Consider the following 25,028-nt stretch of genomic DNA (forward strand, 5'->3'; position numbering starts at 1 on the left):
GTGAGCTGTACTACAACTCCCATTATCCCTAGCTAGCAGAACCAGTAGTCAGGGATGAGGGGAACTGTAGTCCAAAAAACAGCAGGCAACCCAAGTTTGGGAAGAAACCCAGGAAACAGCTAATTAAGTTTGTTTTCTTCTCTGACCAACAACACAATAGTAAAGTAGAAAGCAGTGGGTTCCCCTCTTGGGGGTACTCAAGGGTATGTAGTACCAGAACCTTTTTTCTAGAAGAAAAGCACTAATAAAAAGAAATCCCAAGATTATTTATGTCAGTGTTTCCCAAACTTGGGTCTCCAGCTGTTTTGGACTACAACTCCCATCATCCCTAGCTAGCAGAACCCAGTGGTCAGGGATGAGGGGAACTGTAGTCCAAAAAACAGCAGGCAACCCAAGTTTGGGAAGCACTGTGCTGTTTTGCCATATATGTAACTTGTTACAACAACATAGTTGCATCAAGGGCAAACTAACTAAATATCTCTCAGCTCACACCTTTATTAAACGCTTGCCAAATTACAAAGGTATTGCAAAGAAAAGAGGTTGTGAAAGAGGGATTAATTTCTTCATCTCCAAAGCAGCATTGAGTGTAGTATATAGATTTTTCTTCATCATCATCATCTCAGTTATTTCTATGTACAGTTGCATCAAAGATTATGGATATCCCCTGAACAAGAATATGAATATTCTCAGTGGTCAACTCAATTATAGCAGTTCTAATTGCTTTATCCATGATTTCTGTGTACATGTCCTCCTTCCCTAAGACTTCCGAACATCAGTGACAAGCACTATGGATAATTCTTCATTATCTCTATGATCTCCATATACATGCGCTCAGTTGCATCAATTCCCCAGATAAAATCTAGGTGGTTCCATTCGGGAAGATACTTTTCATAAATGAGGTTAGTAATCCGTGGGCGTAATAGTTTTACATCATTTGGGTGTGCAAACAAGTCTTGCCCTCCAGTCCATATTGCGATCGGTATTTGAATATCTTCTATCCTGTATACAGGAGGGGTTGTCTGGGGATAAAACAACAACAGTAATGACCACTAAAAACTTCCTTCCAAGCAGATGATGTAAAAAACAAGGCAACCTATAAAACAAAATAGGACTATACACAGGTTGCTCGTAACTTCCCTCTGGCCAGGAATCTTGAAGCAATATAGCAGAGGTCAGCAAACTTTTGCAGCAGGGGGCCGGTCTACTGTCTCTCAGACCTTTTTTTTGGGGGGGGGGACTATATTTTGGAAAAGAAATAATGAGCGAATTCCTATGCCCCACAAATAACCAAGAGATGCATTTTAAATAAAAGGACATATTCTACTCAAGTAAAAACACGCTGATTCCCGGACTGTCCGCAGGCCAGATTGATAAGGTGATTGGGCCTGATCTGGCCCCCGGGCCTTAGTTTGCCTACCGGTGCAATATAGTATAATATATCCAAAGGCAAGATTATTGGGGTATTATATATGTAACTGAACCATTTTCACAACCAAAATCCATTTGTCAGTGGCGTATAAACTGTGTCTCAGCACACTGTATTTCTGAAAACATATATAGTTTTTCATAATCTACCTCTCAATTATTACACTTGTAAATTACAATTCCAGCCAGATGTTATTCCACATTATGTATAGTAATGTAAAAACTAGGAAAATGAAACCTATTTTAAACTACATTTAAAAACATTCAGTCAACTAGCAAGCAAACTACAAAAAACCCTGTAAAATACCTCCAAATTGCACACAACAGAATGTTTGCTAAAATAGTGTGTAAATTTGAACACATCCAAGATAATAAAATGGACTTTAGATAACAGCAAAAAATATGCGAGGATGGGGTCTGAGCTCAGCTCCCTGACATAGGCATGCCTTTGAACATAAATCTAATGTGGTCCCCCTCTAACCTGTATGAAGTGGGAAATAGTATCAAAAAAGTTTCCATGTGCAATATACCTATCAGAGATGTTATTCTGATTTCAAACACTGCCCTACCTGATTGTACTTCTCCATATTCTTTTCCTCTGAACCATGGTCATATCCTTCAAATTGTTTTCTCAGATGCAGCTAGAAATAAATTGTACATTTTTGTAAAATGTATAATTTCCAAAGATGCAAAAAGTGTCATATGTAGGATTTCAGCAATCTTGACAACAGCCCTGTAAGATAGGCTGCTGTTATTTATCCCTGTTCTTTGGATAGATTGCTATAATGGACTCATTATGAATATCCGTCTATAATCATTTAATAATTCCAGAAAACATTTTTTAAATCAACTACAGTGGTACCTCGGGTTACGTACGCTTCAGGTTACATACGCTTCAGGTTACAGACTCCGCTAACCCAGAAATATTACCTTGGGTTAAGAACTTTGCTTCAGGATGAGTACAGAAATCGTGCAGCAGCGGCACAGCGGCAGCAGAAGGCCCCATTAGCTAAAGTGGTGCTTCAGGTTAAGAACAGTTTCAGGTTAAGAACAAACCTCCAGAACGAATTAAGTTCTTAACCCGAGGTACCACTGTATGGATTAATACACTGCTTCTTTAAAATGTTGCTTTATTTCCACATGAGTACATGGATGGAATCCCATTGCATTCTTTTCTGGGAAGTATTAGATAGTGTCAGGGGTTCAGGAGCAGAGACGCAGAGAAGGGAGGAGACAGAGAGCGAGGGGGAGGAATACGAAGGAAGGATGAGTGGGGATGACGACCCGAGATCCCCGAGCCTGTCCAGTGAGTCCGAGGATTCCCAGAAGGGAGCGCCAGCGGTCAGAGCAAGGGGGGAAAGCAGGGGGACACCCCAGGAAGAAGGGGCCAGAGAGGGATCAGAGAGCAGCAGCTGGAAATCGGGACCAACGTGCCCAGCTGGGAGCAGCGGGGAGAAAGGGGACCAGACATCGGGGTCCGGAGGCTTTCAGCAGGAGGGAGGGCATGAGTCAGGAGTAGTCACGCCCTCATCAGGAAGCGAGGAAACGGTCAAGAGGAAGGTAGAGAGTTGGGCGGGCGCGCCAAGTTCAAATGCAGCGGAAGCTGGTGCAGTAAGCAGCCCGGAGAGTGAGCCAGGTCCCAAAGCCCGCCGCAAAGAGGCGGAAGGGTCCGGGGGGTCAGCGTCAGAAGAGAGTAGGAGGGAGGAGACCCCGGGGGGCAGAAGGACCCAGAGACGGAAGGAAAGGCGCAGGAGGTGGAGCAAGGCTAGGGTATTAAGCTGGTGTGCAAGAGGCGGAGACTCAGACGGGTCTTCGCCGGTCTGACATAGAAGACGTAGGGCTGCACATTGCAGTTCGGAAATGGAACCTGTAAACCAGTAAAGACTCTTATAACGTGAACGCTGGCTAGCGTGGTCCTAGGTGAGCTGGGACTGGGTAGCAGCCCTGACAGATAGAGTCAGATTTCATGTGCCACATGATCCTTTCCCTGATTCCAAACATCGGAGGAAGCTGCTTCCAGCCATTCTGTAGATAGCTACAAAATCTGCAGACACAAATAATAAACATCCTGCTGTGACAGAAGAACTAGAATGATTGGCAGCATGGAAGTGGAATAGGATGTTCGGCACAGTTTAAAGCAAGTAGAAAGCATGGGTTGAAAAATGACAGAGATGAGAGACTCTAGTTGTGTGTGGGAAAGTCAGAGCCCAAGGGAAAGTGAGATGGGAGAAATACAGAAAGTGAATGGGGAAGAGTTGGGTTAACTGTTTCAAAACATATAATAGAAAAGTTAGATAAGAAAACCAGACTTCAAATTAGCTACCAGGCTAAGTTCAAGGTGCTGGTTTGGTGCATAAGACCCTACACAGCCTTCTCCAAAATGTTGCAAAAGACAATCAGATAAAGAAAATGCCATGGTGGGAGGAGGGGATCTGGACTTGGCTGATTCAGAGCTGCAGGGCTAGAATCTCAGCAACACTCTCCAGTTGCAGGGCTCACACTGTTTCTTAGAAAAAGTTGGTCCAGCCTCTGTTTTGTCCAACCTTTGATTTCTCTCTCTCCTCCCCCATTCCCAATTAATCCCAGATTCCTGTGTCTGTGTGTATGTGAAGTTTGATGTGCGTGTCTTAGCCTTATGGTTACATAGGTGGTGTCACACTTCCCTTACGACTATCCCTCATTTTGGTCCTACTTTTTAAGGTAAGGTTTATTTATAGCTGCATTCTGCTTCATGTACTTCTCCTTATTAGTACTTCTATCTTGTATGCATGCATGTGCAGTGGTGTAGCTAGCCGCTCGGGTGCCTGGTGAGGGGTGTGTGTCCTGCAGCTGGGGGTGGGGTGATCCACCCATAAGGGCGGGGCGAGCCTCTCCGCCGCATGGAGCCTCTCCACCGCCTCCCCCTCAGCTGTAGGGCAGCTGAGGGAGAGGCGGTAGGCAGAAGCAAGTCCCACGCTGCCATTTCAGGCAACGTGGCACCTGCAGGCACCTAAGCCACCATGTCACTCCTAAAAAGTTTCGTGAGGCCATTTTTAAAAACAAAAAAGCCCTCATTTTGTCACCCCCCCCTCAGTAATGACACCTGGGGTGGTGTGCACCCCCCCGCACCCCCTTCCTCCACCACTGTGCATGTGTGAGTAAGTCTTGTGAGCAAACTGCACACAGTCCAATACATATACAGAACAGGGTGCAGGTGGCACTGTGATCTAAACCACTGTGCCTCCTTGGGCTTGCCAATCAGAAGGTTGGTGGTTCAAATCTCCGCAACGGAGTGAGCTCCTGTTGCTCTGTCCCAGCTCCTGCCAACCTAGCAGTTTGAAAGCACATCAAAGTGCAAGTAGATAAATGGGTACTGCTGCAGCGGGAAGCTAAACGGCCTTTCCGTGCCCTCTGGCTTCCATCACGGTGTCCCGTTGTGCCAGAAGCAGTTTAGTCATGCTGACCACATGACTCGGAAAACTGCCTGTGGATAAATGCCGGCTCCCTTGGCCTGAAAGCAAGATGAGTGCTGCAACCCCATAGTTTTGTGTGTGTGTGCGCGCGCTTCAGTTATTTAAAAAAATATAATCTTTTTTTGGGGGGAAGGGAATGGTAAAGCTGGCTAGCACGAAAGTCCTTGCATGGAGTTACCTTTCTGAAATTTCAATTACACATGGGGAGGAAACCCCCAAACAGGGGTATTTCCCCCCTGCATGCCTCCCCCTTCCTCTCAAGTTGGCTCAGGGTGTGTGTGTGTGTGTGTGTGTGTGTGTGTGTGTGTGTGTCAAGAGGACCCATGGAACCGCTTGGGGGGAGGAGGAGAGTGGGGGTCATTTTGTCTGGTAAACCAAAATGCTTGTCTTGCCAGATCAATTGACATAGCACTATGATGAATTTCTTCAATGGCATTTTAATAAATATCGAAGAAACATAATGTTTGAAAATTCAATATACCTGTTTCCAATGAAACATATTTTGCACAGATGTTCCAGCAGGAGAATGGCTTGCATATACGTCCATTCGGCTCTGAAATAGAACAGTCTGCATGGCTTATGCTGCTATGATGCTCTGTTCTGGAAGCCTCACCTGATATTTACACTTTCCCCTTTTCAACAGCATGCAAAGACCTTTCTTTTTCCCAGAGAAATGAATATACAACAGTCATGATGTCTGAAGATGAGGTACAGATAGAGTCCAACAACAACTAGAGGAGTACAGGTTTGCCAGCCCAGTCTGACTGTAGGACTAGAATTCAAAGGGAACTTGTTGGAATCTAGTGGTTCAGACATGCTGCAGGAAGCTCACAGTCCATTAGGACTTCCTGCCTATCCATTTCAGCTTCTCATCCATAGTGCTAGAGTGCATGTGTACCTACAGGAAGCCTCTTGGATTGATAGGGGTCAACAAAATTGCCATCCTGGATTAGATGCATTTGCATGACTTCTCCATGAATGCACAGCAATACATAACAATACTTTGTGCACAGAATTAGAGGGAAAGTGATGCAGATCTGTGTTCCTTCCTGAGAACTTGTGTGATGAAACAAATGTTCATCATAAAGGTGGAATGGGAATTCTTTGCTACCCCTAGACAGAGGAGAGAACTGGTAATCCATTTCCACATTTCAATAATTTCAACCTGGAAGCTTTTACATAACAAAGCTTAAGCACTCATTAAGCTTAGATATAATATATCCTCAACTCCAGCAACCCCAAACAATCTATATGTTATAGATGTTTTTAATTATTTACAATATGCTTTTAATTTATTTTAAATTCTATTGTTCTACCATTGATGTGCTCCCTCTAGGGAGGAAGGATGAGGTAGAAATTTTTATTTATTTATTCGTTGTTGTTGTTTCTAATCCAACAACAGGAAGTACCTCAAAGTCACATGTGCCCAAGCTTAAGCCTATGCATGTTTGCTCATCATAAACTCACCTAGGATTGCAGGGCTAGTTTTCAAGAGAAAGAATCACCCTTCAGGGGCAGAAGGTCTTGCCCTGCCCTTGCCATTTGGACTACAACTCACTTCAGGGGATTGGGTGTGTAACATATAAGCAATGGCAACAGTATAGTGACTGTGCATAAAGCTCCAGAACCAGGTCCATGTTGTCTGTCTGGTATCTACCCAGCTCACTACGAACCCATTTTAGTGGTTAGTGGGTGGTAGCGCCACGTTTGAATGGGAGCCAAGCTTTGCCCCCGCCCCCAGTGGCCACCTGCCATTTTGATTTACCTAAAATTTAATTCCCATAAATCTATGAAATTGCTTTGTGTGTGTTCTGGGGACCATCAATAACACTGAGCCAAGAGCAATCTGGTGCTGTCCCTGCCCGCAACTCTTTTGTTGTTGTTTTTGGTATGTGTCATGGTTCCAGCTTGACTTCCAGGGTCATCAGTCTCTTTCCCTTATACCTAACCTGCTTAAACACAAGCTCCCCTAAAATTTCCATTAAGTGTTACAAAGACAAGAATATAACTTACCAGGTTGAAATTGGGGGTGTTATATCCAGCCACAAAGGAAAGAACTTTGGCACAATATTTAGGCTGATAAGTGCAAAACCAAGAGACTGGCTTTTTCCAATGTATAGCATAATCAAAAATATTTTTCTGGCCAATTGTTGCCTGAAAAATAATATATTTGAAATTAGCTACCACTAAACCAAATAAAGATCAACACCCTATTCCCACAGAGTCCCACTGTTGTGGAATGTGTATGGAGGCAGGAGGGAAGGAAGTCTATAGTGGTTTCTCAGGCTGCTGCACCCGCCAAACTCTCAGCAGATCTACCTTTGCCTCTAAGCTAGCAGCAGCAGCAGTCTGGGTGGCCAGTAGATGCCCATTTTGCAACTGGCACTGCCAGGATGTGGAAGAGGAGCCAGCCAAGCTGCATCATTCCATAGCACTTAAGTGCCTTTCCTGCTTCCTATGTCATTATGTAGCATAGCTCATTTCCTATTTTCTATTAGCATCATTTTCAAATAGACAGAAGGCTGCTTAAAGTCCTGATGCCACAAGTCCAGTCCTGCTGCCAATGAGCAGAGGGAGGGAGGCAGGGAGGCAGCTCCAAAGCCCTTGAAGGAGAGCCCAGATGTGCTTCAAGCACCTCCTGCTCTCCAGCTCAGGTTCCTCTCAGGGCATTTCCGCTGCTTCCAGATGACACCTTAGCTGGAGCTGCTTCACAATTCCCTCAGTGGTACTGTGCTTGGGAGGAAGAGCATTTCATAGAATCATAGAATCATAGAATCATAGAGTTGGAAGAGACCACAAGGGCCATCGAGTCCAACCCCTGCCAAGCAGGAAACACCATCAGAGCACTCCTGACATATGGTTGTCAAGCCTCTGCTTAAAGACCTCCAAAGTAGGAGACTCCACCACACTCCTTGGCAGCAAATTCCACTGTCGAACAGCTCTTACTGTCAGGAAGTTCTTCCTAATGTTTAGGTGGAATCTTCTTTCTTGTAGTTTGGATCCATTGCTCCGTGTCCGCTTCTCCGGAGCAGCAGAAAACAACCTTTCTCCCTCCTCTATGTGACATCCTTTTATATATTTGAACATGGCTATCATATCACCCCTTAACCTCCTCTTCTCCAGGCTAAACATGCCCAGCTCCCTTAGCCGTTCCGCATAAGGCATCGTTTCCAGGCCCTTGACCATTTTGGTTGCCCTCCTCTGGACACGTTCCAGTTTGTCAGTGTCCTTCTTGAATTGTGGTGCCCAGAACTGGACACAGTACTCCAGGTGTGGTCTGACCAGAGCAGAATACAGTGGCACTATTACTTCCCTTGATCTAGATGCTATACTCCTATTGATGCAGCCCAGAATTGCATTGGCTTTTTTAGCTGCCGTGTCACATTGTTGGCTCATGTCAAGTTTGTGGTCAACCAAGACTCCTAGATCCTTTTCACATGTACTGCTCTCAAGCCAGGTGTCACCCATCTTGTATTTGTGCCTCTCATTTTTTTTGCCCAAGTGCAATACTTTACATTTCTCCCTGTTAAAATTCATCTTGTTTATTTTTGCCCAGTTCTCTAATCTGTCAAGGTCGTTTTGAAGTGTGATCCTGTCCTCTGGGGTGTTAGCCACCCCTCCCAGTTTGGTGTCATCTGCAAATTTGATCAGGATGCCCTTGAGTCCATCATTCAAGTCGTTGATAAAGATGTTGAATAAGACTGGGCCCAAGACAGAACCCTGTGGCACCCCACTAGTCACTCTTCTCCAGGATGAAGAGGAACCATTGATGAGCACCCTTTGGGTTCGGTCAGTCAGCCAGTTACAAATCCACTGAGTGGTAGCATAGTCAAGACCGCATTTTACCAGCTTCTTTACAAGAATATCATGGGGCACCTTGTCAAATGCCTTGCTGAAATCAAGGTAGGCTACATCCACTGCGTTCCCTTCATTTGCTCTGCAAACTCTCCTGCCCACACTGGATAAGGGAGAGCTCCCGACATGCAACACAAACCGGGCTGCATGCCTTTTTCTTCATTGCAAATGTTAATGAGACTGCAGTAGGACCAGCAAATATGGCAGGTTGGGTTGGACAGGAGAATAACTGCTGTGACTGGGGATAGTGGCCAGAGTGCTGAAGGGGCCCAAGAGAGTCCCCGTACCTGACAGTGCCACTTCCTGCTTTGCCTCCCTCCACCATAGATCTAATGGGACACTCCTTAGTAAATTATAAGAAACTGTTACAGCACTCTTAGGGCCTTAGGGAAGAATAGCGGGGCACGCTGAGTTTGGCAAACAAATGAGAGCAGGGTGGCACTAGCATATACGTGTGTGTACGCGCGCGCGCACACACACACACATGGACTATGAATATAGATCTTTACTCAACTCTGTGCCTAATCTGTGCTCATATAAATAGTGCCCAGAAAGACTTACGTGCATGAACATCTCAGGAATACGCGCTAGTTTTACGAGTGGGGTTGTGGAAAATGTCACTGTGGCTATAGGTGCCAAAGCAAAAAATACTTTGATTCTTTCAGCCAGTTTTGGCCGAGTAGAGAATCCTATGAAACCTGAAAAAATAAAATTTATCCTAAATCAGCAAGCTGTCAATTTCTTCACCTTTCTAGAATACAGTGGTGCCCCACAAGACGAATGCCTCGCAAGACGGAAAACCCGCTAGACGAAAGGGTTTTCCGTTTTTGAGCTGCTTCGCAAGATGATTTTCCCTATGGGCTTGCTTTGCAAGACGAAAACGTCTTGCAAGTGTTCCGATTTTTTTCTGCTCCCCCCTTTTTCTAAGCCACTAAGCCGCTAATAGCCTTTTAGCCGCTAATCCACTAATCCTTTAATAGCCGCTAAGCCTTTAATAGCCGCTAAACCGCTAATAGCGCTAATCCGCTAAACCGCTAATAGGGTTGCTTTGCAAGACAAAAAAACCGCTAGACGAAGAGACTCACGGAACGGATTAATTTCGTCTTGCGAGGCACCACTGTACTCACAGCCCTTGCAGTTGATAAAAATGTAATTGTCTTCCTTCGTGTTGAGTGCCTTTAGCTTTATATTCCATTCCTGTTGGGCATTTTAATGGCTAGTTGGTGTCTTGGGGGGTTGGAATGGTCATGTTAGTTTATGCTGGTTTTCAAAATATTTTGTACTGTCTAAAATGGAATTCAATGCCTGTTTTTAATCTGGTTTTTAAAATGTATTATGATTTATTTGTGTTCATTTTTGTAAGTCACTTTGGGAAGCATTTTGATTGAAAAGCAAAATATAAATCTTTTAAATAAAGAAGGGGAGCCTTGCTGAATGCAAGGGGGTGGATAGCTCAGTTCCACTTGCTGCTCTGCCCTTTTTAACTAGGATGATGTACATTGGTCCACGTGAGGGCTGTCTGAGATACCTGTCCAAGAATGTGGAGAGAAGCTCCTATCCAGTGTAGATTGGGGATAGGGAACCTGTTGCCTTCCAGAACATGTTGGACCCTCAGCCTGGATGACTAATGGTCAAGTATAATTGGAGTGACAGTGTAACAACAAACATTATGAGGGCCACAAGTTCTCCATCCCTGGTGTGAACAGTACTGAGCTATGTGCATCCACGGTTTGTATCAGGCAATTTCCTACTGAACCAGGAGTGGGAAAGTGGATTCTGCTAACAAGTTAGAGACTCAACATTCTCACTCCCCGATACGGCACATTTGAATGCCAGTGATACCGAGTTGAAACCTGCAGCTGCAAAGGAAGAATCAGGAGCACAGATTTTCCCTTTCTTCCTCTACAGCCCTGCATTTAAACCAAGCCATGGCTGTAGGGGAAGATTCTCTCTTTGCAGTCACAATTTGAAATCAAGTTGTGGCTCTGGCTTCAAAGAACAAACTGGGAGTTCCTTCCAAGCGCAGTGGTTCTTCCATCCCAGGACTATACTTTTTGAATCTGGCACCTTTTTGGCCTCAGAAAAAGGCACCCAATTCAAAAAACAAACAAACACTCAAATCATAGCAGAAGCTGGCTGTATGCTGTGCTTCCCCCGACAGCCTTGTTTCTTTCTAGACCTGGTTTTTCTCAATGTGTCACTGGAACAATATCTCCACATCCCATTGTGATGCTCATGTGAAAACAGCCTGCATTCTGTAACATACCGCTTGTGGAGCCTTGAGAATGGCCTATGTAATATAGTTGTTCCTGCCCGGTTTTATTCAGAATGAAGTGTATAACAGCTGGAAGGTCATAGTATCCCATCTCATGAAAACTAGAGAGAGAAATGCACACAATAATGCATGAGCAAGCATTGGTGATGTATTAGCATTAGTAATGGATAAACAAGAGGCAAGGATTAGCACAAACCAAAGAAAAATATCTACAGGGATAATGTGATGACATAATCCACCATCTTTGTTTTCTTACCTAAACTCCCAGAATTTATTTTCATTTCTTCTCATTTTTTTATGATTTGAAGACCAAGAATTTCCTCTGCTATTTCCAAGCCAAACATCATACCCAGTGTCTGCCAATATGAAACCCAAACTGTTGCTGGGCAAGTTCGAAATCCAGTGGGTAGCATCTCCCAGCAAAGCATGTTGCAAAAGCACACTGGGCCGTGGACCTGTAAAATAGTAAGAGATGCTTTGTTAATGGCCCGTTATATTCTATATAAGGGACTCCAATTTTCAGTGTAGGAAGGAAACAATTTGATGTATTCTTCTTATTAACTTATTTATTTATACCCCACCTTTTCCCATGATGGGTCTCAAGGCAACTTACAGATAAAACCAAGAACTGCTTAAAACATAGAAAAATCAACCATTACTATACAATTAAATATTGATAGAATTATAAACTATATAAATATATAAAATCTGTTTAAAACATATCAGCCATTACAAGAAAAACGACACGGCACCAGCCCTTTCATTAAAAGCAGCCAGTTCCCAATTGCCTGTTGGAACAAGATTAACTTCACCGGCTGGCAGAAGGACAGCAAGGATGGAGCCAGTCTAGCTTCCCTAGGGAGTTCCGAGTCTGGGAGCAGTCACCAAGAAGGCCCTCTCCCAGGTCACCACCAAACATGCCTGTCAGGGTGGTGGGATGGAGAGAAAGTCCTCTCCCAAAAATTTCAAAACCTGGTCACGTTAATATGAGAGAATACCATTTTTTTTCAGATAGCTTGGATCTAAGCTGTGTAGGGCTTTATAGGTCATATACAGTACATTGCATTGCTGTCCTTCTGCTAGCGTGTGTCACTGAGGCCAAATCAGACGTCTCAAGGAATGGGCACACTTGGCGCACTAGCTTTAACTGTGCAAATGCACTCCTGGCCACCACAGAGACCTGAGCATCCATGCTTCCAGGAGCATTCCCGAATTGCGAATCTGTGTCTTCACAGGTTGAATCCCTATTCCCTGTTCTGCCTTCTGACTGACTAAAAGTACCCCTGTTTTGTCTGGATTAAGTTTCCATTTGTTCACCCTCATCTATTACTGATGACAGACACTGGTTTAGAACCAAGATTGCTTCCTTGGATTTAGGTGGAAAGTCAAAATAGAGCTGGGTGTCATCAGCATACTGGTAACACTGAGCGCCCAAATGCCGGACACCCTCTCCTGGCAGTTTCATGTAAATGTTTCAATAGCATGGGGGACAGAAGAAAACCCTGAGGGACACTGAAGGCCAATGGCCATCGTGTTAAACAGGAGTCCCCAGCACAATCTCTTAGGTTTGCCCCTTCAGGAAGGAACAGAGCCATTGTAAAACATTGCCTCCCAATCTCATCCTTGCAAAGCAACCCAGAAGGATATCATGGTCAATGGGACTGAAAGGCACTGAGAGGTCCAGCAGAACCAACAGGGACACACTACTTTTGTCCAGTTCCTGGTGTAAGTCATCCACTAAGATGACCAAAGCTGTTTTTGTCCCATAACCAGGCCTGAAACCAGATTGAAATGGATCTGGATCATCCAATTAACTGTCAATAGAAGTTAGTCCAATTCACATCTTTACTTGTTCTGCCCAAGACACTTCATTTGAAATGTGTAGATCACAATGTTCAAGAGGCTTTGCTTCACATATGGCACGACAATGCATTTTTCCTGTGTTGCCCTTGTTGTCCATTATTAACTTGTTTGCAAATGTCAACATTACTCTAGCATTGAGCTGCAAACCTTCACTTACCAGATAATCAGTGAAGGGACTAATTAATGGACTCAACACTTAATTCCTATTTAATTAAACAGTGCCTAATTACACACAGTTGGGATTAGGATTATGGCCAAAATTTGCAAAACTGAGGGTGGGATGGGGTAGGGCTTGTCAGTGTTATGGTGTTACCCTTTCCCGTGGCATTACCTTTGTCTGCATCACAGTATCTTCCACAAGGTATTCTGTTGATTGTAAGTATATATCCGTCTTCTGTCTCAACATGGTGTTCCTCACTTGGGTATCCATGATAATCGATAATCTCACTCTGGGGAGAAAACAGAATGGGTTTGCTTGAAGGCATCTCCTTTGTAATTAAGTGCTGCCCATCCATCCGTCCATCCTTCCTTCTGCCCACCTGTCTCTGTTAGCAAGTAGGTGCACCATCAGTAGGGAAATTCACCACAGCTGAGTTTCCAGCTTCACCCAAGCAGATAGAAAGCAGCTACAAGGAGCTCTGCCATGAGCTAGAGGGAGCCCTGGCTGGCAAAGCATCAAGGGAAGTTTTAGCCTCAACCATGACATATGCTCCCACATTTCTCCAATTCAAATTGATATCCTATTTATTATTTATATTTATATTTATATTTATATTTATATTTATATTATCACACCCATCTGACTGGGTTGCCCCAGTCACTCTGGAGAGCTTCCAACCTATATAAAAACGTAATAAAACATTAATACTTCATCAAATTAATAGTCAAATTAATCCTCCAGGGATCCACTGCCATCCCCACTTAACTCACCAGCAGGAACAGGAACAGGCAGGAGCCCAAGGTGTTGGGGGACATGTGGGCAGAGGAAGCAAGTGGGGAGGAGAAGGAGGATCCAAAAGAAGGGGCCAGTGACTTGTGAGGTGCTGTGCCCCTTGTGGTGGAGGAAGAGGGGAGTCAGAAGGAAGAGACCTGGCAGCCAGAGACAGGGGAGACAAGGAGAAGGAGAAAGCGCTGCAGGAGGCTTCAGATCCTGTAGATACTGAGAGTCATTGCTTTGGAAACCTCTAGGTCAGGCTTCCTCAACCTCGGCCCTCCAGATGTTTTGAGACTACAGTTCCCAGCATCCCTGACCACTGGTCCTGCCAGCTAGGGATCATGGGAGTTGTAGGCCAAAAACATCTGGAGGGCTGAGGTTGAGGAAGCCTTCTCTAGGTTCTCTCCTCTGCCTCTCCATACTCAAGGAAGGTGCTGAAGGACTGGAAACAGCAAGAGCTGCTACTGAGCAAGCTATAGCAGGAAAGGCGGGAAGGAAGCAAGCAGTAGTAGGTGTCATGACAGCTGTGTAGCAGGGAGTGTTTTTGTATTTATTTGAATGTTAGTAACTGAGGTAACCAAGTGCTTTGCCAATGAAGAACTAAAGATCCTGTTGCTCATCCTCATAGAATCTTAGAGCTGGAAGTGATATATTTTCAAATTCAAAATTCTTTTGCCTCAATCCTTTTATTTTCCTCTCTATTTAATTTCTTGTAATATAATGTTACAAGTGATTAAATTACGACAAACACAATAGAATATTGTGTTTGTAGTAATTTAATTTCTTGTAATATTTCTTTTTTTGAATTATGGTGCTAGAGGAGACTCTTGAGAGTCCCATGGACTATAAGAAGATCAAACCTATCCATTCTGAAGGAAATCAGCCCTGAGTGCTCACTGGAAGGGCAGATCATGAAGCTGAGGCTCCAATACTTTGGCCACCTCATGAGAAGAGAAGACTCCCTGGAAAAGACCCTGATGTTGGGAAAGGTTGAGGGCACAAGAAGAAGGGGATGACAGAGGAAGAGATGGTTGGACAGTGTTCTCGAAGCTACAAACTTGTGTCTGAGCAAACTGCGGGAGGCAGTGGAAGACAAAAGTGCCTGGTGTGCTCTGGTCCATGGAGTCACAAAGAGTCAGACACGACTAAACGACTAAACAACAACAACAACAACACAATATTTCTTTATTTCTAGGTTTTTGTAATAAATCTTTTTCTTTCCTTACTAACTCATTTACTTTTTCCAGTTTTTAAATTTCATTTGAATTTTTCAAATATGCATTTTACTTTATTAGGTAGCTGCTTAGGACTGCCTGACTTGTGTCCCAGACCCTCTTCGAAGTAGAAGAAAGAGAGGAAGGTGAAGAAGTAGATAGTTAGAGATGGAGAGGAGCAAGAAGGAAAGGAGGAGGAGGGAAGAAAGGAAGGAAAGGAAAAGAGAAGATTTTTTGGGGGGGGAGGTTTAAAAGTTGACATTCTACTAGTTCTCCAAAGTCTTTTTTATATTTTCTCACAAATGATGCGGCTTTCATTACTTCCACACATTGTTGTTTCTTTCCCTTGTAAAGAGAATTCCCTCTGGATGTTCCCACCGGAATGAAAGAGCTTCTGTCAAGAATTTGTGTTCACTCCTTTTTTAAAAAGAATCTTATCGGGATTTCATTCAAGTTGATAATTCTTTGTTCCTCAATTACCAATCCTTTCTGAAAGTGCGCCTGCAGTACATTATTTCTGAAGCTTCTGGAATTGAATACCACCAAACAGCTGGTGATTTCTTACTTTTAGCATAGGGTGATTCACTCTGAAAATCATGTGGCAACTGTAGTACTGCAGATTCCACCAATCAAAGTGATTGAGTGGGCACATCTAGTAGGTAAACTGTTCCCAAGTTCTGTTGGGCTTTATATACTAATTGTAACACCTTGAACTTGGCCCAGTAGCAAATAGGTGACCAGTGCAGATTTCTGAGCACAGGTGTTATATGCTGATATAGCCTCACTCCTGCCAGCAATCGTGTTGCAGCTTCTAGGTCAAGCGCAAGGCAAGCCCCACTTAGCGTGCATTGGAGTAATCCAGTATTGAAGTAACCATTGGATGAACCACTGTGGCAAGGTTTTCCCAGCCCAGGAATGGCCACAGCTGTCAAACCAGTTGCAGTTGGTGAAAAGCAGTTCTAGCCACTGAGGCTACCTGAGCCTCCAGTGACAGAGCTGGATCCAGAAGCATCCCCAAACAGTGAACCCGCTCTTTCAGGGTGAGTGCAGCCTCATTCACAGTAGGCAACTGGTTAAATTTTCAGACATGGGAGCTTCTTACCCATGGTGCCTCCTTCTTGCCAGGATTCAAGTTCAGCTTGTTTTTTTCTCATCCATTTCACCTCTACCAATGGCTTCATGTAGATAGCCACCAATGGGCTGAAAGGCCCTCTCCCAATGCTACTGTCTGGACTTGGTCATGAAGCTAGGACTGGAACCACTGTAATGCAGTGCACCAAATTTGAGTGCCCTTGAGACTGACCCAGAAACTCCAGTATAGACTTATGTCCAAGTTTTAAAAATCCAGGCACTGATTGCATAATTTTGGCAGCTCCCTAAGGGGCATTATGTACCCAACAGAGGCATTATCTTAAATCCTTGACAAATTTCCTTGTTGCTTGGCAGAAAATCCTACTGCTTAAGACAGAACTAGTCATTTCCCCCAAAATCTCAGTATGTGTATTCTCCCAGCACAGAATCATCTCCTATCCAAAAACCTCTCCTTTGACATGGATTTGGTGAGAACAAAGTGTATTTAAGAGCTGAGTTTTAGACAGAAAGATGGTGTTCCAACCAGGCAGCAGCGTAGCGTGGGTTATCAGCACCCGGGGCAAGGCAAGTAATTTGCGCCCCCTAACCCGGGACAGGGCAATTAATTTGCGCCCCCTAACCCGGGGCAAGGCAAATACAGTAATTTACTCTCCCAAGCAGCAGCAGCGAGGCTTCTCTTTCCCCCGCGCTCTCCTGGAGCTGCCTCTTTTCTTTCCTTTTTTCCCTTTCTCCAAGGCTTTTTGCTTTCTCTCCTTAATTGATTCCTCCTCCACACCGCAGCGTTTCCTGGCTGCTTCCCCCCCTTCCCCTCTCTCTCCTCCTCGCTCTGCTTGCCTTGCCCTGCCCTGCCCTGCCTGAGGGCGCCCTGAGGAGACTCCGCTCTTCTTTTTGACCAGGCGAGGTGGAAAAGTCTCTTCCCGCCCCCTCGCCAGACTCCTTGCTCAGCTCGGCTCACTACCCAGGCGGCCAGTGGAGAGAGAGCTGCAATTACCATAAAGCTCCTCTCCCTCCGCTTCGCCAAGCTGTCAAAGCCCGGCAGCAGCGGCAACGGCAGCAGCAGGTGCAGCCAGACCCCCGCCAGCCAGCCAGCCCGCCCGCCCGCCCACCCGGCTTCCTCTCCCTTTTTTGCCCGCGGCAGAAGGCTTCCGCGACCTCCTCGCCAAGCCGAGTGAGCGCGGGCTCCCTAACCCGTGGATTTTAGTAGGGGCAGAGAGCTGCTAGTGCGAGCGCCCCCCCCATGTTGCGCCCGGTGCGGCCGGCACCCCTGGCACCCCCCACGCTACGCCACTGCAACCAGGTACCTATGCTCCTGATGATTCAAGTCTGGATTTGGAGCACAGGCCTGAAGGGGGTTTCTGTTGCTTCAGGGTAAAAGCAGGTATTGCCTTCCTGCTTTTTGGTCAGAGTTCCTTTACAGATGCAGTTGTATTTCTCACACCACTCTTGGAGAGTCTCTCATGATCTACTGACTGAGCCATCCCTTATTTGATGCCCAATACCCCTGGACCTGTGTCCCCAAAGCCCAGGATGGTGTCTCCTCTGTTACTAAGCCTTTCCTCAGAACCTACCTAGGTTAATCCCCTAATTTCTATGCACGACCTTTGTAGGTCAGTCTGTAAACAAGCCTGTGCAAATGTGCCTGATGGCATCACCCTTCCCTGTTTATTACTACCCATAGATACTTACTAGTAGTATCTGAAATAGCCCATAGTACTTTGGCACAAGCACTGGTGATTCCTTTTTATCTCTCTTAGTTTAATGACAAAGAAATAGCAGTCAAAAGTATGTCTTACTTACAACATTCATAAAACACTCAGGATCCACTGTATCTGCAGTCATAGGTTTTTCTGAAGCTTTGAATTCTTCTGAACTGTAAATTCCTTGGCACAAACATGCTACTATAATAAAGCCCCACATCTTCAACCTGTATGGAACAATGCTGTTGCATAACAATAACAACAGTAGTAGTAGTAGTAGTAGTAGTAGTAGTAGTAGTATCATATGTGGTTCCTGCAGATTTAAAGCAGGAATGATATGCCCAAAACTTTTGGTTAACATGAAAGAAAATTCTGAAACCAATGTAATTCCCTGGTGGATCCCTTTTGACATAAAGGAGGAGATGTAAGAATGTGTTAGGAATGGGAGTGGGGATGTAAAACAGATAGGAAAACTATGACCTTGGATAACATGTGATCAGAGCATCATTTAAAGCATTTTTCTCTCTGAGATTCATGCTGAAATAATTAAAAAATAAATATCAGTTGGACTCTTATGTTGTTTCCCAGCATTTTCTTTCCTTGCTCAAATTTGGGAACAATGGGGGAAACCACACCAGTTGATGGTAGCTTTATCTGTGGTTAGGGGGATGTGTTGAGGGACTGGTAAAGTTTTGGATCCTTCAGATCCAAGTCTTCCTCTGGTTTGCCCTCAGCATGTTGCAAATCTCTCACCAGGCACCAGCTCCCGCTTCTTTTAAGGTCCTTCTGATACTACAGCTCCAAAATTTGTAGTCCAAGGGCCATGGAAGTTTCTGTGGTGGTGTGTAGGGGAGCTACAGCATCTGATCTCGCTCTTCTAGATCAACTATCTCTATCTCTCTCTGCTCTTGGGGAGGGAGATCCAGTGATTCCTAAGTCCCCTGGAATTTCAGGGATGTAGCACTACAAGTCTCTGTTTTCAAGACCTGTGTGGTTCCACTAACAAAACTTCCCAATCATCTTCATGCATTGTATGCATACAGTGGTTCTGTAAAATACACTCCCCATTGGGGGAGAAGTCTTCTGTTCACCATTCCCAGAGCACTGCCTCATCATCTAAAATATTTCAAAAGCCTGAACTATTATTTTTGTTGATCAGAGTAGCTTCCTTTCTCCAAGCCTAGAACTATATTTCCCGGAGTTAACACCCCCCCCCCATGGAAGGAAATCTATATATACAAACAGACTACTCACCTAAAGCAGGATTCTCACCCTTCTTTGTTGCAGTTGCAATTTTTTATTTTGGGCTAGAGTTCCTAAAGTGCAATTGCTAACGTTATTAGGCGAGTTTGTCGTCCTCTCTCAAAAGAAGTGCAGAGACCCGACTGAGCTTCGCAGAAGCGTTTATAAAACGGGAGTGTGCTAAAAGTTCTGGATGAATAGCAGTCCTCCAGAAGGTACATCGGAGGGTTGCTCTCTTACGCCGGGCAGCGTCGCCGCCCACTCTCCTGTTTCCCAGATTGGGCGTGACTCGGGAGCGGAGCTGCAAGCAGGCACACTCCTTCTGGCGCGGAGCCCGGCTCAGTTGAAGGAGCCTGCTGTGACGCCACCACAAAATTGCGGCCGGGGCCACGCCACCCCCGCTGTCATCGCAGCCTTTTGAAGAGACCAAAAGCAGTTCTTCAAATCCCAGCTAGCGACTCATTATTACCTCCTTCATTACTGTTTGTAAAGAGTTCGGTACAGCCCACGGAGACTGCGTGCGAAAGTCGATACATGGCTGAGAGAGCCTTAAGTGGATTTCATGATGTCCGTCTAAAAATACAACATGCGTTTGATCGCAGCCGGCAAGCAGGACAAAGCGAAGCAAATGGAAAGGCTGCCTCTCCCCTTTGCACCTCACGATGCTAATATCACTTGAAACTGTTGAATGACGTAAACTATCTCTTCCGCTTTGTGTTGGCTAAGCCACTGCGTTTAGCAGCACCGAAGTAAGGCGCAGGCCTGGAGAATGTGTGTGGAAGCCCTGGGCTGCCCAGACCACAAGACCCAACTCTCAGTCTCTCACGGATGTGGTCCAAAGGAAAGCAGAGCAACCCAACCCATTAGACACCAACTTGGCTGCAGGTGTTGCCAGATGGAAGCGTAGAAGGTGCCATCCAACCGCCTTAGGGACTCCACTCTTGTGTAAGGTTTGCTCCTTAGACTTTTCTTCTCCCAAAGAAATCTTGCAAGGCAGCAGAGCTTTAGGACCAGAGTTTTCCTTCTCCTAGATGGGGGGCAGATGGAGCTCAGGCTGGTGAGCCCCATCTGCCCCTCTTTTCCCTCTACAGCACATACTGCAGTCGAGAGGCTTCGGAGATCCCTTTCTGTACTTCCTAGAATTGACCTGTTCTCCCTGCCCCATCCCCACCCCCCACCCCTCACTAGCAGGCTTGAGATCCGCCAGGCTCGACAAGAACCTTCACAGAAGTGACGCAAATCAGTGCGGCCTTTTCAGAATGCTGAGGGAGCTATTCTGTAAAGGATGTGGCTTTAGATTCATGCTCATTATTCAATAATAATTAATTCTGAGGAGGAATTGAGGACACCTGGTAGCAGATTTGTTTGCGATGACTCAAAAATAAATTGAGTCAATGCTGACACATTTGGGCACTGGGTTAAGCATGTTGCTTCATCAGATTGAAGATTTCATTATACATCCATTGAATTGGATCCAAGCCCCAGACGAAATCCAGATGAGACCACCTGGGAATGAATTGAGGAGAAACAAGGTTCTTGGTTTGGCTGTCAGGTCTGAGAGCAGGTTTTTTCCTCCAGACCAAACTGCAATTGGCACAGACATATCTTCCACTTTATATAAAGGAGGGGTAAACTAGAAGGTGGAGGAAGGTGAATGAACTGGCTCCCCTCTGTCATCCCATTTCAGTGACAGAAAGTGGTGTCTTGTCTAATGAGAGACCCTAAAAGAACTATGCCTTTCATAGTTCTGTTGTGTGTCAAAATTTTGTTGTTGCCAAAATTGGTGAAGTAGTTCAGAAAACACATTTAGTAGTTATTTCCTGCATACTTTTAATGGACAAACAAACAAACCCCAGTGTTGCAAAATATGACTCAGCAATATCGAAAGCAACACGATGGCCAGAAACAATTACAGTACAGAAAACTTTATGGAATAATGCAAAACATCAAAACTATCAAACTGAAGTCTCTGAAAGTCCTTGAATAAGTCACGGTGCCAGACTTTACCCGGCGGAGATCAAGCTTGTAAAGATTTGTATAATCAGCAAATGTTCAATTCTGATGTCCAACTCTGAACTCTGCTGAACAGTGTTTCCGGATAGCAACTACTGTTTTATTCAGTTCTTCATCAGTCAATTAGCAGTGACTGCATAATCTCATGAGCACTATTCCAGAGCATTTTTCATTCTCATGTATATTATATCAATTCAAAAAAAGATTGGTTAATGAAGAAATTACACATCTTTCTACTTACGAGTGTTTGTTGAACTAATTGGCTGATGAAGAACTGAATGAAACAGTAGTTGGACTTTCAGAGACTTTCCTGCATTTTCAGGCATACTGTAGATCCCCTCCTTCCTGTTTCTGCATTAATCTGTCACTTTTTCCAAAACCCTCACCATAATTTGCATTTAAATCTGAACTTTCCTCTCAAAAATACATATTTCTAATTGGATTTTGTCTCAGAATGCAATTTAATTGCATATACCTTTCAGCCACAAACTGTGTTGAAACATCCTGGAATAGTGAAAAACATTAGTTCTGGGCTGAATGAATGAATGAATGAATAAATTTATTACGGTCATAGACCAGAAGAAAGGGGGGGGGGGAAACATAAAAGGCAGCAATAATTTACAAGGGAATGGTGGTGTCAGTTAAAAGTTGTAAAATTATACATAAAAACAATGCACATATACACACACACACATATACATACTCATTTATGCACTACAGTATATGTATGGGCTTAAAAAAAGGGGGGGCTTATCCAGGGGTCAGATCTTTTACTTTTTTACAGCTAATGCCCTCCGCTTGATCGCGGCCGCAGAAAACTTGGCCACTTTCAATGTTACTTCTGGGTTTTTGTCTCCTAGTAGGATTTTCAGCCGCTGAGATTCAGATCGACCTGGAAATTTCTGAACGATAGGGGAGATAAACAGTAACCTGATATCCCCGTAAAGGTCGCAGTGTAACAACACATGTGAAGCCGTTTCCACCTCCTTCAGACCACATGGGCAAACTCGTTCAGCATAGGGTGTGCCCTCGTATCTGCCCTTTAGTAAGGCAGATGGCAATACATCAAATCTAGTAAGGGTAAACGCCCGCCTATATTTTGCGATTTGTAGGTCCATCAAATATGGGGTTAGGTTAAACCCTTTTCCATAATCTTGGATAGCTGGATATTTATCTATCTTGCTCATATGGTCCTGAAGCTCTACATCTCCTATTCGCTGGCTCACCATCATTTTAGCCTTTTCAAAGCCTGAGGCTATAAGTTCTTGTGAGGAAAGCCCCAGGCCCCTCAGTTTTTCATAGAGCGACAATCTCCATTTAGACTGGAACGGGTCTAGTAGAGTCAATGGAGCCACTCCCACTGGGAAAAATATGAGTTTTAGCCAGAAATGAATCTTCAGGATCCATATCCTGGCATTAATAGGGAGTTGGCCAACCTCCAGCCTAACGGCAGTGTTAGAGACACAGGTAGGTAACCCTAGTAGGGAACGATAAAATTTAGTTTGTACAGATTCCAGGGACTTGAGTTTTTGACAGTTAAATATCTGGGTGCCATAGGTCAATTGTGGAAGTATTTTTGCAACAAAGACCTGGGAGGCAGCGGGAACATATTGACCTCCTTTTCTATAAAAGAATCTTATGATAGCTCTGGAAGATCTTTGCGCATTTACAATGGAATTCTTAATCTGATGGCACCAAGACCCCTTCTCATCGAAAATTATTCCAAGATATCTAAAAGATGTTACTTGCTCAATAGGTTGGTTATTAATTTTCCATTTATGTCGGAGTTTTCTCTTGGAGAACACCATAATTTTTGATTTGGTGTAGTTTATTATTAGGTGTTCAGCTTCGCAATACTCTGTAAGAGCTCGTAAAAGTTTTCTTAGACCCACACAAGAGAAGGAAATAAGTGCCGCATCATCCGCGTACAAAAGGACCGGGATTGGTGTATTATTTAGATTTGGGGAGTGAGTACTTGCTTCCTCCATCTTTCCGACTAAGGAGTTTATATAGAAGTTAAAAAGAATAGGGGCAAGAACACAGCCTTGCTTGACACCATGGGAACTTTGGATTTCCTTTGATAGGTTCCCATAACGGTCGCATCTAACACGGATCCGAGTATTTTCATGTAGTCTACGGATAAGAAGCAAAAGACGTCTATCGATGTTTGTGACATTTAGTTTTTCCCAAAGTCTGTGCCGGGGTATCGAGTCGAAGGCTGATTTGAAATCTATAAAGGCTACATAGAGAGAGCCTCCTTTCTTTGAGGTGTATTTCTCCACTAGATGTTGCAATACCAGTCCTTGGTCTAGAGTTGATCTATGTGCCCTGAAGCCAGCCTGGGCTTCCTTTAGGATGTGCTCCTGTTCTAGCCAGTCCGCAAACTTTTCACGTAAGTGAGTTGCATAAAGTTTGCTGATGATGCTTAAGAGACTGATTGGTCTGTAATTGGCTGGATCAAGTTTACAGCCTTTCTTGAATATGGGAACGATGATTGCCAATCCCCAGTCCTCTGGTATTATTGCTGTTTGATCTATGCTGGTGAAAAGGGTGGCAAGGACTGGGGCCCACCAGTCAATATTGGCTTTGAGAAGTTCAGGAGAGATGTTATCTGCTCCCGGGGCTTTTCTGTATTTGAGTGCCTGAATAAGCCTCCTAATCTCCGCAACCGACACCGGAGGCCACTCATCATCTGCCGCACACTGTATTAGTGGCTGTGTCAGAGGCAGAGCTGAATATGAAGATTGAAAAAATGCCTCCCAAGTCCCTGCAGGTATAGTATACTCCACTTCTGAGGAAGTAGGTCGCACTCCATTTGCTACCAGTCTCCAGAAGGTGGCCGAATCTCTCTCTCTGGATGCATCTATTAGACATTTCCATTCTCTTTTCTGTGCCAGGAGTTTTTTGTTTTTGATCAAAATTTTATAATTCCGTTTATCTTCAAACCAGCCCGTGGGGAGTTGGGGTAAATTGGCAGATCTATAATTCTTGTATTTTTTCAGTAAATTTAGCTTCATATCCTGACATTCTTGATCGAACCAGGGTTTGGAGTTTTTATATACTGAGGATTGTCTACTTGGCCTGTTCCTTTTTTCCTTCAGGGGATCTTGAAGGAGTAAAATTAGCTCCTGAAATAAATTTATCTTTAATTCATGGCTTGAGGAAGTTATGAGGTTTTCTCTCTTAATGAGGAATTCCTTTGAGCATAGCCTACTTGAAATTTCCTTATGCAGTTCATCTGTCCATCTAATGCGCGAATATCTGAGCTCCAAAGCTGTAGGGCTCGAATGCTCGATTTTTTCAGCGCAGGATAAATCCTTTCCCGCAGCCACAAGTGCACTTAATGGCAGATGATCACTGTCTAAGCGCTCCTCCACTTTGCATTCCAGAACTTTGTTTTAGTTCTGGGCTGTAGATGAGTCTTGAAGGCACAGAGTTGGTTATAATCTATTAGAATTCACAAAAAACAGTTTTGCAGGTGAACAAGGAAGCAAGTGGAATGACTGAGTTTTGCCCATGCACATGATCTTTCTTAATTTCTTAAACTTCTTCATATACATGAAAAATGTATATGAAAAAATGGCTATTTTTTTCCTTTTCATATGAGAAAGAATAATAAAAAGACATACCAGAACTACAGTCTTAAATCTCATTATCAACTTTTTGGATGGCACTTGCCATATTTATATTTTCTGTACTATATCCACTGAAAAAGAAGAAGACATTTCCACAAACACTATTAAAGAGTCTCCAGCTACAGAAGGTACTAACTACCCATTCCAGGCAAGAAATTGCCTTTTGTCAAGTATACCCTGTAAAATACACCAAGAACGGTCTGTTGAAATATTTGACTTTTGGCTTATTATGTCTTCTCCAAGTTCTGTAGCCATACTGATGAAGCAGATCACAGTCCTTTACATAAAGTACTTTCCCCTACATTACCTCAGTAACCTTTAAGTGCCCTGT

General features: G+C 44.2%; 1 protein-coding gene across 3 annotated transcripts; it reads right to left on the reverse strand.

Moving 5' to 3' along the window:
• Positions 1 to 475: 475 nt before the first annotated feature.
• On the reverse strand, positions 476 to 19,305 carry LOC309532136 (lysosomal acid lipase/cholesteryl ester hydrolase-like). Of its 3 annotated transcripts, none has more exons than XM_082222125.1 (10): positions 19,062 to 19,305; positions 17,908 to 18,034; positions 13,202 to 13,319; positions 11,264 to 11,462; positions 10,999 to 11,108; positions 9,294 to 9,430; positions 6,891 to 7,031; positions 5,359 to 5,430; positions 1,995 to 2,066; positions 476 to 1,019 (listed from the first exon to the last, which is right to left on the reverse strand). In XM_082222125.1, the coding sequence occupies exons 2-10, from the start codon at positions 18,025 to 18,027 to the stop codon at positions 786 to 788; spliced, it is 1,203 nt and encodes a 400-aa protein (XP_082078251.1). In that variant the 5' UTR covers positions 18,028 to 18,034; positions 19,062 to 19,305; the 3' UTR covers positions 476 to 785. The 3 variants fall into 3 exon arrangements, with proteins under 3 accessions (XP_082078251.1, XP_082078250.1, XP_082078249.1); XM_082222124.1 differs by having other exon boundaries at positions 17,908 to 18,049; XM_082222123.1 differs by having other exon boundaries at positions 17,908 to 18,120.
• Positions 19,306 to 25,028: the final 5,723 nt, after the last annotated feature.

This window comes from Podarcis vaucheri, assembly GCF_965113315.1.
Source record: "Podarcis vaucheri genome assembly, chromosome: 5".
NCBI classification, from domain to species: domain Eukaryota; kingdom Metazoa; phylum Chordata; class Lepidosauria; order Squamata; family Lacertidae; genus Podarcis; species Podarcis vaucheri.